This window comes from Buteo buteo, chromosome 12 (genome assembly GCF_964188355.1).
Source record: "Buteo buteo chromosome 12, bButBut1.hap1.1, whole genome shotgun sequence".
Taxonomy (NCBI): domain Eukaryota; kingdom Metazoa; phylum Chordata; class Aves; order Accipitriformes; family Accipitridae; genus Buteo; species Buteo buteo.
In genome coordinates this window covers 26,758,991-26,774,905 of record NC_134182.1, presented here as the reverse complement: position 1 = coordinate 26,774,905, position 15,915 = coordinate 26,758,991, and the positions used below count along the sequence as shown (strand labels likewise).

The 15,915-nt window shown below is 44.2% G+C and overlaps 1 protein-coding gene across 1 annotated transcript in view; it reads left to right on the top strand.

The window, feature by feature from the left end:
• LOC142037699 (TOG array regulator of axonemal microtubules protein 2-like) overlaps window positions 1-10,313 on the top strand; it is a 43,591-nt gene extending 33,278 nt beyond the window's left edge. The window contains exons 20-23 of the mRNA XM_075042182.1: window positions 229-427; window positions 1,624-1,840; window positions 7,470-7,556; window positions 9,826-10,313. Of these exons, the coding sequence (XP_074898283.1) occupies window positions 229-427; window positions 1,624-1,840; window positions 7,470-7,556; window positions 9,826-10,070 (748 nt within the window). The 3' untranslated portion in view covers window positions 10,071-10,313. The remainder of the gene's footprint in view (window positions 1-228; window positions 428-1,623; window positions 1,841-7,469; window positions 7,557-9,825) is intronic.
• The last annotated feature ends 5,602 nt before the right edge of the window (window positions 10,314-15,915 follow it).

The following is a 15,915-nucleotide window of genomic DNA, read 5'->3' as shown; positions in this document are numbered from 1 at the left end:
GTGAGATGAATCCCATCCTTGGTGCCTTGGTTTTTCTGAGTAAGCACTAGCAATAATGTTACTTGCAAATTGTCTCTGGTAACGATTGTCCTGAGATCCAAGTTGTTTTTCAGATAGGATCTAGCTGAAATCACGTCATTAGGAAGTCTCCTCAAGATGTTTTCCTCACAATTAACTGAAGACATTATCACTAAAAGGTCTTGCCTTGTTTTTATTTTCCAGCTTGAGGTCTGGCTCTGATGTACACGTCTTACCCCGTCAGACAGTCCGTCACACATCACTTCGGACCGCGGAAGAAATTGAACAGCTCAGGGAGCTTTCCAGGCTCCTGACAGCCACGGAGTTCCAGACACGAATGGAGGGAGTGGACCTCCTCCTAGATCACTGCAGAAGCAGCCCCCAGTTCGTCTCCACTAACATTGTCCAGGTATACAGGGCATCTCTATTGCTCCTTTCCCATTAGCTCCCTTCCCAAACCTGTACCAGTAAAGTTAACTCAGTGTGTCTTGGCACTACATACTAGTTGTTTGGGACAGGCTGGCCGCTTCTTACCCAGAATAATTTAATTCAATTCCAGGCTTCACGGCAAGTAGTTTCAGTCCAGATGTATTTCTCTGGCAGGTGCCTATCGGTGCTGTTCATGAGATCATGACAGTTTACTGCTGCTGTAGCTTCTGCTGTCTCCTGCTACCAGTTAGGTTGAAATAAAGGAAATCTAGCCACTGAAAGCTTGGCAATTATTCTTTAGAAGAAGAATGTGTTGGAATGGGGAAGAGAAGTATCAGGCTGGGCTGATTAAAAAAAAAATAAAATATTATTTTTTCAAGGATGCTCCTGTAAACTTTATCTTGCCTTGCACGGACACAGCTCTGCCTATTCACTTTCATCCTCATCCCCTTCCTGCTTAGGAAAGACTGTTCTCACACTTCCCAGGGGTCCTTTTTTCTCTTTGGAAAGAGGAGGAAAGTGGCTAGAGACAGATCTTCTCTTCCTTCTCTTCCCAGCAGCTGCTTTTTTCCTCTTTTCCCAAAAATGGCACCTGATAATGTGGCTGTCAAGGGACTGAACCTGCTCTCATGAGAACTGCACAGCACATTAAACTTCAGAAGTCTACCTGTTAGCTAGACAAATGGCCTGGATCCTGAAGAGTTTATCAGAGCCCTGCACTCCTCCAGACGCAGGTTCTGAGACAGATAAAACAAAACCTGGATCTCATCCAGTCACAGTTTTGGCAAAATGAAAACTACTCTCAGTACTTGAGACAGCTTTATGGAAAAATGGCCATCTTAAATACCTGTTTTCATACCTCTATACCAAAGATACTATTTTGCATTAATAATGTGGGATTGATTTAACTATTTGTGGGTAAAGAGAACAGCATATGAACTATCCTGTCCCCACCCAAACCTCTTAATAAAATATGAAAATCTTTTCCACCAGCATGAGGTTGTGCAACCACTACAGTGAGGAGCCCACAGGAAAACAGTGAAATTGTGCTAGCAAGTGCTGACCTGACAGAAAGAATTACATTCATCTTTTACATTGCTGGGTACTTGTTTCTACATCCCCTCTTGAAACAAAGACGTTTTAATCCAGCTTTCATGTCGTTTGTTTTCTTAACAGATTTTTGATATTTTTGTCCTGAGACTTCAGGATTGCAACAAGAAAGTGAACCAGCAGGCGCTGGAGGTGCTGGCTTTGATGACGCCCATACTCAAATATGCCTTACACCCAGTGCTGGTCCCTCTGGTAGCAGCAGTCACTGACAACCTGAACTCAAAACGCTCAGGGATTTATGCTGCAGCTGTGAAAGTGCTGGAAGCATCCATTGCTCACCTAGGTAAGGCTGACCTCTAACACTGACTTTCCTCAACTGTGGCTTCTATGTCTCAGAGTCAAGTGAACACCAAGTCTATTGATAGCTGGTGTCGTCTGTGGAAATATCCAGCTGCTGCAAGATATTTATGAAGTCCTGCCTGCATTCTTTCTATCCCAGTCTGTTGTATCATGTTGTGATCTGCAGCTGAATGGATGCTGCTTATCACCTGGCTCTTATGTCTGATTATTAACTCAGTAGAGAAGACATTATAGGGATTATTTTAAGTTCCTGCCAGAAGAGCATGAGGGAAGTGACTAGCATCTGGCATGACTGTTTTTCCCTCTTCCTCCTGGGAAACTGCATGCATTTTGTTTTTATTGAATTGGATTTCTAAGATGTGCGTTCTGTTAAGTTTATACCCACTAAAACAAGATGAAAGGAATGTGCCTTTCCCTCGAAACACATGGTGGGAAGGATGGTGGAGGCTCTTTGCTCTCGCTGGGCTTTGTTCCACGCTCTGGCAGTGGCAGCTCTCCTGAGCAGATGTGTCTGTCCCTTGCTGACTACCATATGAAAACCTTTGAACTCAGTTACTCATTTTGTAGTTTTAGGTAGTAGTTTAGCCATGTAAAGCCCAGTGAAAATGTCCTTATGAATCTAAAGATTGAGACCTTAAATTTAATAAGATACTGTGTTACGAAAGATCACAGTGGAGATCAGATGAAGGATGAAATGCTTGTTCTATAGTCAGTCTGGAGGTCTCACGTGTGGGGGGTTAGAATTGCCTTGGCTTCCTTCTTCCAGAAGGGAAAGGAGCCCATTATTGTCCCCTTTTCTAGGTGCTTGAGCATGGGGCTGCAAGTATGTCTGTTGATGTAAAATATGCACCTGCAGTAGGGAGAGGGTGAGGTCCCGATCTGCCCTGTGTCCTGAACCATATGGCCTGCTGCAGGTTGTGCAGCATGTGTTCTGCTGCCTACCAGGGTCATGCTGAAGCTCTCAGGGATCCTCAGGCTCATTTCGGCTGGAGGCACCTGCCCCACAGAGTGCAGCTCCAGCCCATCCCTTATCGCAGTCCAAAAACTGTGTTTGCATGCTGTGCCTTGGCAAATATAGTGGCATGGTCCTTCATGGCTAGTACTACAGAAGTCTGCATCAGTGTCTTTACAGTTCATCAAAACTTCTTTTAACAGCTACTTTTTGGTCAGCGTATTCAGAATAATTTCCTTGTGATCTGCTCTAGAAACTGATTGTATGCATGTGGGTAGTATGTATTTCTTAAAAGCATATGGAGATACTGTCCTGAAGTTAGCTCCCTGTTTCCCCTCACCTGCCACAGGTTTAAATTTGCCTTAATTTGGAGGCAGTAACCTAAAAATAAGGGAGTCAGAAAAGCAGAAGTAAAAGGATGGGAGTAAAATAGAATGGGATTATACTAAGTTGTTTTTTTTTTTTTGTCTCACCTTAGTTTTACGGTTGATATTAATGATTCACAACAATGAGTACAAGGACAGACAACTGGGTGGCTCTTTAAGTGAAGAAGGGGCTGGTAGGGTTGGTTGCAGCCAGGGGACACAGTTGAAAACCAGACCCAAGTCTATGGAAAGTGTTGTTCTCTGTGACTCGTAGGTTATTCTTATGCACTTTGTTTTAGGCAGCTGGATCCCCTGGAGGATCCAGCGGCAAGGATCTAGTGGAGAGGTGTTGATGTTGCCTGGTTTTCTTTTTGCACACATTTCCATCAGGCAGAGAGACTCAGGCTGCTCTGTGTAGCTTGCTGTAGGTGTTTACATCTACCCACTGAAACCTCAGTGAAGTGTTTAAAGTTTGGCGAGATGAATCCAGTCCTGAATTTCCCTCTTGATCTTCTGCTGTAGATTCAGCAGCGCACTGGCAATACTTGTGTTACTGCTGTCATCGCTGCAGCTGTGACCAGAAGTTTCTGGTCCCTGGGGCTCTTCATCTGCTGTTTACTCCAGCTCTGATTTCTGTTGAAATGTGAGATGAGAGCTGGTGTGTGTGCACTTAGAGATGCAAGGAGTTTGGTTTTGGAAAGATGAATGCCATCAATAAAAGTGTTCACCAGGACTTTCTCACACTGGTTAAAATGTACAGAAAAGCGGGTTCCACATAAAGTGTTTGGATTCTGTGTTTGATTCCAGGTTTGCAGATCGTTCATGTCATTTATGCTATATATCAAAGAACCTGAATTCCTGCCAACTGTCACTGGTGAGCTGGGTAACCAGAAGCCGTGGTGGTGCAGTCTTTATGCACCAGTTCCCAGGCAGGCTTGAATATGTACCAGCATTTCCCCAAAGCCCCAGGAGCCTTTGGCTCTGTGCTCCTTGTCTGCTTTGGTGCAGAAGGAGCTGAACAATAAATCCTGGAGTACAACTTTGCTAGAATTCAGGGACAAAGGGGTTTTTGGAGGTTGTTTGGGCCTGATTTTACTTCCCAAATGAATTGCTTTGCTATTGGTGTGAAGGGACACTGGCCCATCAGAGCTGCTGCAGTACGGCTTCCTGGAAGGCTCTACATTATAGGCATTAGCCAGTCCTGTCTATTTTCCACCTTTCTTCTTTGTCTTCTTTTTTAAAAAGGGAATTTATGATTTGCCAAGTTCATTTCTTTAGAACAAACAGGTATAAATCCAGCTGTAAATGATGGCTTGTTCCACATGTTGCTCTGCATAGGGCAAGATTGCTATAGCAAATAACTACATAGCCAAGGTCTGCTGTAAATGCCCTTGCCACACAGATTTATGTCAGCTGTGAAAATGCAGCACTGGGTGAATATGCCTGAAAAATTTAGTGTTGAAGAGGCAGGTCTTAGAGGGAAATTAACAACTTTCTCCACATCAGCTGCTTTGCAAACTCAGTGAATTTGCTGACCTGTTGCCTTTCTGTGTCCCAAGTATAGGGTTATTCCTGATCATGAAATGGGGAGAAGGGTGTGAGACCTGTAGTGCTCTTGGCCCTTATGCATTTTTTGTGGTGCCTGGGAGAAGGTTGGGGAAAAGTTGCGGAATCCTGCTAATAGAGGATGGGGCAAACAGATCCCTTCAGGGGTTTGTATGTAGCTTTCTGTCATTCCCCTCTCACCAATTCTGAAAGATCCCTGTAAATTTTCCATGCTCGCAGATGTCAGAACAGGAGTGAGGTACATCTGTCTCTCATCACACTGACTTTACCCAGAGACAGGTTCAAGCAAACAGGGTGGGATGTATTTTTTTGGTTCTGCTCATTTTTATGGACATTTGCAAAAATTCAAACAGGCAACTGAGTCACAAAGATTTCAAAATTCAACACCTAGGGCTTTAGTGGGGGAAGGAAGGGTCTACTGGAAAAATGCATGAGCGAAACCTTCCCACATGCTTTAAAATTGTCTGCCTTTTCAATTTAAAATCAAGTGGCAAATGACAACCCCCCCCAAGAACTCTAAAGGATTGTGCAACGCTCCTAGCTTAGAGTAAGTGAGCACAATGTCTTGCCCCATTGCTCCACTGAGTTTCATAGCTAAGAGCCCAGGTATTGCTCCAAGACTCTGTGTTGACATGCCTCAGATTCTGAGTTTTAGGTGAGACTTCCTCATCTGTCACCTTTAATGATCCATGCAAAAATGTAAGCTGGTGAGGAAATTGCTTTATCACTCGATGTAAAAACAAAACAAAAAAACCCCAAGCCCAAAACAAATCCCCCCCATCCTCAAGACAAAAATTCTACCCACCAACAAACTAACTTGCTTCCAAATAATGCCTGAATCTTTTATTTAGCTTAACCCTGACATTGGCTTGGACGTCCTCAGCTGAAGGCCCCACACATTCATTAGCTGTGACCTGGGACCCTAATCCCACTCGAGGGAGCCACCTTGTAGATGGCGGCAAATCAGCAAATCAAGCCCGACTGCAATGGGACCAAGGCATAGATCTTGCTCTCCTCTGACATCTGTCCTACCCTGTCCTCTGTCTTGAAAGAAATGCCATTCAGATGGCCGCTGCCTGACACTAGGATGTGGAGTGAGGCCAGCAGCCCGAGTAGCTCCCAGAGGAACCAGCCCTCTGCAAGACGGGAAGGGAAATTTCCCCTGTAGGTGTTTACATAGCAAAGAGGTGACCACAGTGCAAATGAGAGCGCAGAGAAGCAGATTCTTCTTTTGCTTGTATTGCAAATGCTGGGGTGTGTGTCCTGTGGCCAACAGGTTCAGCTAATATGTAGTGCAAAGAATTAAAGCTGAATTAATAAGAATTGAACTGCCTGCTGCCTTGTTTTCTCTAACAGCCATTAAAAGCTCCTCTGCCTTTAGGTCTCTCAAGGCAGCTAAAGTAATGGTTGGGTAAACTTGTTATCGACTCCAGCTTTACTGTTTCAAAATGCACAGGGCATTTGAAACCCTTAACTTGAAAGGTGAATAGTGCCTATACACTTAGATTCCTAAAAACCAAGCAAACAACCAGTTCTCCCTCACCCACCCAAACCCCAAGTGTTCCCCTGAAAATCTGTGTAGATACTGATCTTAATGATTAATTAACATTTTGTGCTCCTTCAACATCTCCAGATCTCAGGGTGTTTTTTTCAAAGCAGCAGCTGTAAGTTAACTCTCTGGGGAGGAACAGCACGTATGAAACAGGGTCTGCCAATACTGCAAGAGTGTGAGGCAAAAAGTGAAGTGTCTGTTTAAAAAGGTGGATGAGAAGAGTGTAATTACCAAAGCAGAAGCTTAATTAGGATAGCGGGATCAGTTCTTTACTGCACACTTCCAAGAAGATCATTAGGGACTTCCTTTTTGTATCTCATGTGAAAAGGAGCACTTAATAGCACAGTGCTACTTAAAACCACTTCAGGATTTAGCTCTGTTGTGGTTCACAAAGAAGTACGTTGCCTGCTTTATCGGTGCCACTCCTGGTGACATCATGAGGTATCGTATCGCATCCCACGTGCATTCTGCCTCTGAGAAAAGCTTTGCTGGACTTATCAAAGTGGTAAGACTGGAGGCTTGCAGAACAAGCCAGGCAACAGTTTATAAGTTAAAACAAGACCCTAAATCAACAACAGACAGCATAGGAAAAACTAAAATACATATGACTGTCAAGTATTGGGAAATCAGTTCGTTTTCCAGTCTGTCTGCCAAGATCTGATTTCAGAGATGTTACAAGAGCCCCCAAGAGTGGATGGTGTTGGCAATGAGCAGTAATTCTCTCTTGTAAGAGTAACTTGGAATCTTGTCTGTAGATTCCAACAGGTAACTTAAAGATTTAACAGTAGTTTATCCTTAAAATGTGAACGGATGTGTGGACTTTTGAGCCTTCTCACCCTTTTCCTTAGAGGAGGGAGGACGTCACTTCTGCAAAGCTCCAGCACGCACAACCTTTTCACTGCTTACATGTGATTTAAATTTTGAGGGCCCTGATGTGACATGTTTAACACAGTTCCTTGTGCAGCAGTCAACTTTGTATTTACAAATGTGAAATTAGAGCTTTTCTTTTTGAATTTTAAATCCTCCCAAGTAGGCCTGAAGGAAAGAAGAAGAAAAGCACTGAGAAAATGGCAGAATTTTATTTAAAAAATGCAGTTACCTCTGCCGCCCCTACCCCCCCCCCCCTTTTTCTTTATAACCTCAGAAGAGTGAGTAGAAAGAAATGTTTCTCTTTCAGATAACGCATTGCTGCTGCAAGCCTTGGCCCAGCGAGTGCGTTTCCTCAGTGGCCAAGCTCTGCTGGATGTCACAGAATATCTCTCAGGTATCACTTGCTTCAGCTAATTTCCACTGCTAAGTCAAGAAGCCTTCAGAGGCAATACTTAGAAGAAATGCCTCTGAATAGACAGTGCAGTAGCTCATCAAACACTAGAAGGTCCCGAGCTTGTCCGTCCTGCAAAATACACATAGTAGGTGTATTTGGCAGGGGTTTGCCTGGCTGCTGCAGAGGCATGCAGTGTGTGAGATGAGGATGGTGCTTGGGCTCCAGCGCTGAGATCTCACTGGGGCATATTGGGACCCACCTCCAGGAAAGAGAGGGGCTAAAAATACCCTGGCTGGCTCCTCTCTTTGAAGGACAGTACAGTAAAGGCCATGGAGGTCTGTAAGAGGTCCCTTTTCTAAAGCGAACAACCATCCTTTAGAAAAAATTGTGGCAACAGGTGTTTCTGAGGATCAGTTTGTTTTGTCATCATGGGATTCTTGTTTTCCTGTTGGAAACTTTTGAGGCTGAATTCTGCAGAGCCTGGGGCTCATAGCGTAGATGAAAACTCAACACACATATTACAGGCAAGGATTTTGTGCAAGGCAGGATTTGGGGGCAGAGAGGCAGAAGCGGGCAGTTCAGCCCAACCTACTGAGGCTCCCTGCCTGTATTGCAGATATGACGTTGGACTCTGAGCGTTTCAGGATGTGCAAACAAGTCTATTTCTGTATCAGCAGTGTCCGACACACCGCAAATGAAGCTGATAATTGATTTATAATAGTAGCTTGCTATGTCCAGCAATAGCCAAGGAATGGAAAAAATTATAATCTCAATATATACTAGAAAAGACCATTTATAGCCTTGCTTCAATTAGGGCTAAATCCACTGCTAATTATGCCAGCATCTTGTAATCCAAGGCTTAATACACTTTGCTTCTTCCTTATGAATCTCAAAAGGGCATGTTTAGCCACAGCGAATGTAAAAGGGCCTTTAAAGATAATTTGAATCGAGTAAATCTCCATAAACATAGAATATAATCTTAGAGTTATTTTAATCTCCTGAAAAAATAAAGCATTTGAAAATAAATTGGGACTACTTTGGAGAGAGCAGATGTTCTCTCTGGGATTTAGAGGGAACAGACAGCGCTTTCTCTTCTGAAGCTCCACGGTGACCACGGTGTTTAATAGCATTTAAACTCACATTAACTCCCATTTTCAAATAGGTACCATAACCCTTTTCTTGCTTACCAGAATTGGTTTTAGGTGCTTTCAGGAGCTGTTTAAATGTTGATGACTGATGCTAGATTAACGGTGTAGAGAAAATGAAGGTCCTTCCACTACAGAATAATAAATGGTTACTGCATAACTTTTCCACTGAACAGAAAATAAGAACTCTGTCTCCAGACCATTTCAGATTTTGATCTCTCAGCAAAATCTGCCATGCGAGGAGCCTATTGGGAGTAAATTTTTGTTTGTATTTAATATAGTTCAGAAAATGAGCTGAGAGCAGACTTCAGAGAGAATGAGAGGGAATGCTTGTTTTTTGGTTAAATGTCAGCCCCCTGCGTAAGATTTTTCTCTCTCTATTCCCCTATTTCAGAAAACATTGTGAGGGTAAATCCCATTAAAATCATGAGATGCTCAAATGCCATGGCAATGGGGTCTGGGTAATTATCTAAGGCGTCCTGAAGTTTGAAACAGCTGTTCATTAGAAGCCACCAAGTATGAGGGGAAAAAAGCTCAAACTAGACCATTCTGCCAAAGACATCAGTTAGTCACTGATGTTTCTAATAAAACTGTCAAGCAGCACACATCTTTTGTGGGCTGGAATTTTGAAGTGTAGTATAATACTGCTGTTCGCTGTGTGCCACTGAGCAAAGGGAACTGCCAAATTAGACTTCCGGCATTTTTCATCAAAGGTCACAAAAAAGTAATCATCCTTTTTATTAGAAATCTTTCAATTACCTCTCTAAGCTGCATTTCAAAATCTTCAGCAGATGGTTTAGACAACTTCTTAATGGAAATAAACAGTGATTTGACATTTTTGTCATTTGTAATGCAGAAGCGGATAGTGAAATGATTTGCAAAATGTGTATGATTCACTTTGCTAAGTCTATCACAGATGTAAAGCCTCTAATTTGGAGAAATTAAGGTCCTCAGAGGTTGATTGTTCTGTTCAGTGGATGGTCAGAGACTGTTGCCTGTTTCTGGATCGTCGGGCAATTTGTGCTTGCTGATATTAGCCAGAAAAGGCTTCCAAGAACCAAAAATAAAGGTAGGTACTTGTTTGCACTAACGTTTTTAAGAAGCTTGTCTCTCTTGTCCGGCAGTGCTTGTGGAATCTGTTTATCCTCGGAAACCCCAAGTCATCAAGCGCTACGCCCTGCCCGCGCTCTGGTCCTTCCTGGAAAACAGGGTCCTGCCTACCCGAAGCAGCAAAGTCAAGGCTGTGGTCACCAAGTTTGCAGCTACCCTCTACCAAGTGATGGGCTCCAGGCTGAAGGAGCATGCCGCCAAGCAGTCTCTGTGTGTGGCGAAAAACCTCTACGACATTTTGGACCTGAATGTTAATTGAAGGCTTGGTGTGCTCCAGGAAGCTGATGGGAAAGGTGGAGGCAAAGGTGGATGTGGCGGTGGCATTGGTTTCATTCTTTGTGTTTGAAGAAAAGGATTTACCCTACAGAGTTTCCTGTTACGGACATACATTATATATTTTGATGTAGGGTTTTAAAAACTAATAAAAAATAAAAGGAATTCTCAAAAATTTTATATCTTGAGCTCATGTTCCTTAAGATGCTTGCACAGATACCAAAAAAAATAAAAACCTGTGTGTAAATGCAATTTGTAACTGTAAAAAGGAAAAGAATATATTTCTATACATACTTACAAAGTAAGAGATGTGCATGTATATATACATATATTTACTTACAAAGTAAGAGATGGGCTTTGGAAGCATTGGGGTTACAGGATTAGATGGCTTGATTTGGGAAGCAGACAATGAGAGACCAGGACCTGCTAGCCCAGAGGATATGCCATGGGGTTATCAGAGGATGTGCATCTCACTGTATGTGCCAGTGTATGTCATACGTGCCAAGCTACTGGGTGGCCCCTTTACAAGTCTCTGGTAGCTGCTGGTGCAGTGGCAGATACCTGAGATGTCCAGGTCAAGCTCAGACTCCCTGTCCCATGACAGCAGAAATCTCCCCAGCTGCACTGAAATTTTCTTCCCATCTCAGGGGATGCATCTTGTCTGTCGTCCCCCGTGCAACGGACTGATGTGGCGAGGTGACCGGTGCCATCCGACTGCCTCCCAGCACCTTGGGGCACACCTGAGGAGGTGCAGGAGAGGGGCTTGGGGCAGGGGGCTGTGCCACCTTGCAGGGGGTGCTGGGTGGAACATGGAGTGCTGGGCAGTGAGTGGGCTAAGGGTGTCCTACAGAAGCTGGGGAGACCTAAGCTGTGGGACAAGGTATAGTTTTTTAAAGGATATACATTTTTTAAATGTCTTTTTTTCTGTCTTTTGAGAAGTGAAGGGTTTGCCTTATATGTGGAGCAATAAAGCACTTCTGAACCTGAGCTTCAGGAAACAGAGTGAGGAAGGGATGTGCCAGACCTTCACCATAGAAAGGTTTGGAAGCACAAGGGGAGAACTGATGAGAGAAGAGAGGAAGGGCTGAAAGCAGCAGATGTTGGTGCATCTGTATAGTCAGATATGAAAACAGAGCAGCCTGATCTATGTTCATATAGTCTGCAATATACTGGCAGAGTTCTGAAAGAAAGGAAAATGGAAGTTTTGGGGAGGAAAAAAAATAGGACAATAATGGCATGAAACACACTGGGCCCATGGAAGGTTAAAAGAGCCTTGACAGGTTCTTGACACGTACAAGGACCTTGTACGAAGCGGGGTGGCCAAAGAGTAGTCCAGGGAGATCTGCCCATCCCAGGGGTCTTGGGGTCTTGCATTTATTTGCTGCATTGTTTGGTATGTCTATATCTGTACAGGATTCCAACTTGCCAGATGCTATTGTTGCCTTGGGTCACCTCTTAAGGAATCTCTTTTTCTTCTTAGTACAGTACTAAAGCGGCAAAGTTATTTAGTAGACTCTTCTAAAATGTTTGGGGGTTTTTTTTGCTACTGCTTTTTGTTTTTAACTCCCAACTTTTAGTAGCAGGGAGCACTCAGGAACTCATCTCTGAAGTCTTGGCATGTGAGCTAGCCCAGGGACCTGGCTCTGAAACACTGGTGTCTCTGGGGATCCTGCAGAGCCTGCTGGAAGCCATAGTCCTTGCAGATCCGCTAGAACATTTTGGAGTTTAGCATCTCAAGAAATTTTTCTAATAGCTTACCAGAAACAGGAACAGCCTGGTAGCATGCACTTGTTTTGCAGGCGTGACAGGGCTCCGCAGATTATATGTGTGCACCCAATGCTAAGGGTGAAACACTGGAGAGTGTTAAAGGATGGATGAGTTTAAATAGCAGACCTCGAACTATGTCATGTAATTAAGCACCTGCAGTTTGCTACCTCCCGAGATCTATTTTAACAGGCAATTTTTATTTTTTTTTTAAGCGGTTGGCATCTCTAGAGGGCCTCCTGGTTTTGCTTCCTCTACCTCAATAGTTGTTCTTGCTGTTTCCTTCCTCTCCAGATCTCTCACTCAGGAGCTCCGTAAATGCTGCTCTGCCCAGGCTGCTTTTGCTGGGCTGAGTAAAAGCTCTTTGGTTTTACTTGCTTTTCGGCTGTGCTTGGGCTCTTGAGAATGTGGGGGGAAGTTTCTGCACTTGGGAGAAAAAAAGCTTTTGTGCATGTCACATGATGCCTCCCAGAGCCTGTTTTTTATGCATTTAGTTATAGCACTTGAAAAAGTAGGTTTGAAAAGTTACCCATGTAACTGGTTTCTTAACTCTGTTGGCCTCAAGTGGTGCTTTCACGCATACTGTTCCCCACAGTCAATGAGAATAAAGCATTGCCTGCCAGTACCTATTTTCTGTCTAGGTGTTTTATTTGTCTAACTCTCCAGCGGAGACAGTTTCCCCATGAGAGGGGCACTCCTACCACAGCGAGATCAAATTTAGCTGTGAGTGTGACTCTCTGCAGTGACAAGCAGAGGGGTTAATGGGCAGGGGTTGATTCAGCTCAGGTGAGCTCTCCTGCCACATGTTTGCACAGGTGCACATCTCAGAAGTTATTAAGGAGCTACTAAGGTTTGTGGATGATACAAACAGAAGGCAGAGCAGTGTTGGATCTTCTTCTGGCACTGGTAAGAATTTAAATACTTAATTTTTCTAACTTATTTTTATTATAACTTGATTACAGAAGTCTCACCAGAGAGGGGACTGCAAACTGCACTTGCAGGGCCAGCTTAATTAATTTAATTATTGCATTTAATGTGGAGTGCAGCTGCTAACCCGCAGAAGTTAGTATAGCAAAAGAAATTTATGGCAATCTTGAACGTTGGCTTACTCTTACCCTACATCCTGCCAGAGCCCCAAGACAGACCCTGGCTGTCACAGATGGTTCCTCCTGCTTGCTGAAGGTAAGAGTTGTTGTCATCAAGCAAAGGTGGAGGGTAAAAGGTGAGATGGCTTCTACCATAAAGGAGCGAATAAAGCTTACCTTCCCCTACAGAGTAGGAAGGTAGCGAGTTTGTGCCGTCTCCCTGTGCAAGGGGGCATTAGACCTCTGAAGTTGTGTGAATAGAGAGACTGGTGCTACGCACTCCGAATGCAGTCTGCAAAATTCATCATTTCCTCAAATGGGCACTTTCTTCTCAGCAAGAGTCAAAGCAAGTACCTGGTGGCATGGCTCGCCTGCTCTTCTGAGTGCTTGTGCCATGCAAATGTGTTAGCTGGACCCTAATCTCCCTGTGGAAATGCAACCACAAAGCCCTGCAGCAATGTGAACTAATGAACTTGGCAGTGCCAAGAAGACTTTGGGGATGGTATGGAAAAAGGAATGGCAAATAGGGAGGGTGGCCGGGGAGGGAGAACAAGGAAGGAAGGAAGGATGGCCCCAAAGTGTGGCGTGGAGGCTGAAGGCTGCTGTTGTAAGTAATGTTGGTGCTGTCTCATGGTGCTGCTGTGAGAGGTGGAGGAGAGAATTGAAGAATGCACCTGAAGGGAGCTGCTTTTGCAGAGGTGCAGCTGGGTCATGGAGTGTAATAAGGTGATTCTGGTAGAATTTGCTTTTGCAGAGGTGCAGCTGGGTCATGGAGTGTAATAAGGTGATTCTGGTAGAATTTGCTTTTGCCAAGGTTAAAGGTGGGATTGGGAACCAGCTGCTGAAGTCTCTCTCTCAAGCAGAGGGAGGGGGGCTGCACTGAGGTGGCTATTTTCATCCTTATTAAATAGTGACGATGGGAATAAAAGTGGTTGCATTGCTACCGAATCTCTGACAGCTGACACTGAATCCTGATGCTGTGATACTGCCTTTGATACAGGCAGAGGTGAGAAAACCACTCTAGTTAAAATTAGAGTTGACCTGAACCTTTAAGCCTCTACTGTGCCTTGGTATCTTGAGCTGAAAAAACCAGTAACTTTGTTTGGCCAACAAACTGCCCTGTGTATCCTTAAAAGCCCCCCAGTACTTTCTTAATGCAGCTGGCAATGGTAAAGGAGCTTGTAAAGCCTCTCTCTATGTTAAAAGCTGTGCCCCAAATAAATGAAGGCTGTGCTACTTTCACAGCCGTTTAGCATGTTCTGCCGCATTTGAGAGCGGAAAGGAAAAACTGTCCCCTTTGGAGACCGCAGTGAAGGCTGCAGGATGCGCAGGTCTGTCACTACCCGCTGCTGGGTCCTGCAAAGGACGTACGTGCCCAGCGGCCAGCACTGCAGTTAAGCCCAGGCTCTCAGGCAGAGCCTGAAATTTCATGTCCCTTGTGATTCGACTGCTGCTGCTCCAGCTTTCTCTACGGACACATGCACATCTATACGCACTCGTCTATGCATGGAGACACTTCCTCTGCACAATAGTCCTCCTCTGTGTATACTGCCAGTGTATGTAATGTATTAGGCTGTAAAACTCCTCAGCGTTGACACATTTCTGTCACTGCAAATATTCGAATAGTAGTACGTGTTATTTCAAGAAGGGAAATTGGCTATACTAATAAAACGACTTTCATATGGATATAATTGTGCCAGTACTAGGATCCCTATTGCTTTGACTGCTGTATTATTCTGGCAGGTTTTTATTTTCAGTATCACCCAGTGCGAACAAAACATGCTCCTGTTTCCCCAGGGAACAGCTGCCCTCCAGCTAAATCAGCCCGCTGGCTCTGGGAGGTGCCCTTGCAGGCTGGACCTCTGCAGCTGTGGGACGTCACTGCACCGTCTGGCAGCTGCTGGCAGGTACTGCTCATTCATTCCCCAGGGATTCTGCAATTAATACTCCATTTGAAGGTAATGGTAACACCATACCTCTCTTCTGGGCCTGCCCAGGGCTGATAGTAGTTCACATTTCACACCTGTAGAAAGCTATTATTTTTTTTTTTTTCCAAACTTACAGACTGCTCTTGTCCCAGTAAGTGATGGCCTAAAATCTTCCTCTGTGCAATTGCAATAAGGAATAAATCTGTCTCACCATATCCTTTCCTCACTGGGCCTCTCCTCTTCCTCTTTTGCCATGGCTTCTTTGTGTCATCTCCAGCTGCTGTTGATCATTTGGCATTACAATGGTGCCATTTATTTACATGTTTGGGGGACAACATACCCAAAAGGTCCTGTATAGAATGAAGTTTTCTAACTAAATGTATTCTGTGCTCACAATAGACCTGAACAAAGAAAACTTGGTCCAAATCCCGAAGCTTTGCACATTTGCAATCTGAGTCATTTCTGGCTCGTAGCTATCTTCAATCACAATTGTCTGTGTACGAGGAGGAACCATATTTCATTGGGAAAACATGCACTGCTTTTGAAAAAGCATATATATGTGTATTTACCCAGGACAGCACATAAGTGGTGTTGTTTGTAACTTGTTTGCAGAAGGACGAGTTGACCGTGAAGCCAATAACAGGCGAGAAGGGTTTCTCAAAACTATTTCTACTCCAGCCGGCGTGCCATTCAGCCCAGAGGCTGATTAGGGGACAGTGTCTAATGAATAAGGAACAGGCAGAGAGGTCTTGATGCTCCCCAGGGCTGGGCAAAACAGAGGCAGATGGAGAGCGGCAGATACAGCAGTATCTGTGTTTTTCCTGTTGTCTGTCCATCTTTCTTCTCTCTTTTCCTATCACTGTGAATTCAGGATTGATAAAAATGAACATTTTAAAAAGGTCTGTATAAGCTCACCAGCTCCAGACCTGTCTGCTGGGCTCTAATTAACATTTGCTTTGTGCACTTGGGCCGTTTCCCTCACAGGCTCGAATGCCACGCAATATTGATCGCCCTTGCCCAATGCACAAATGAGGTTGCCATGGGGAAAGCCCAA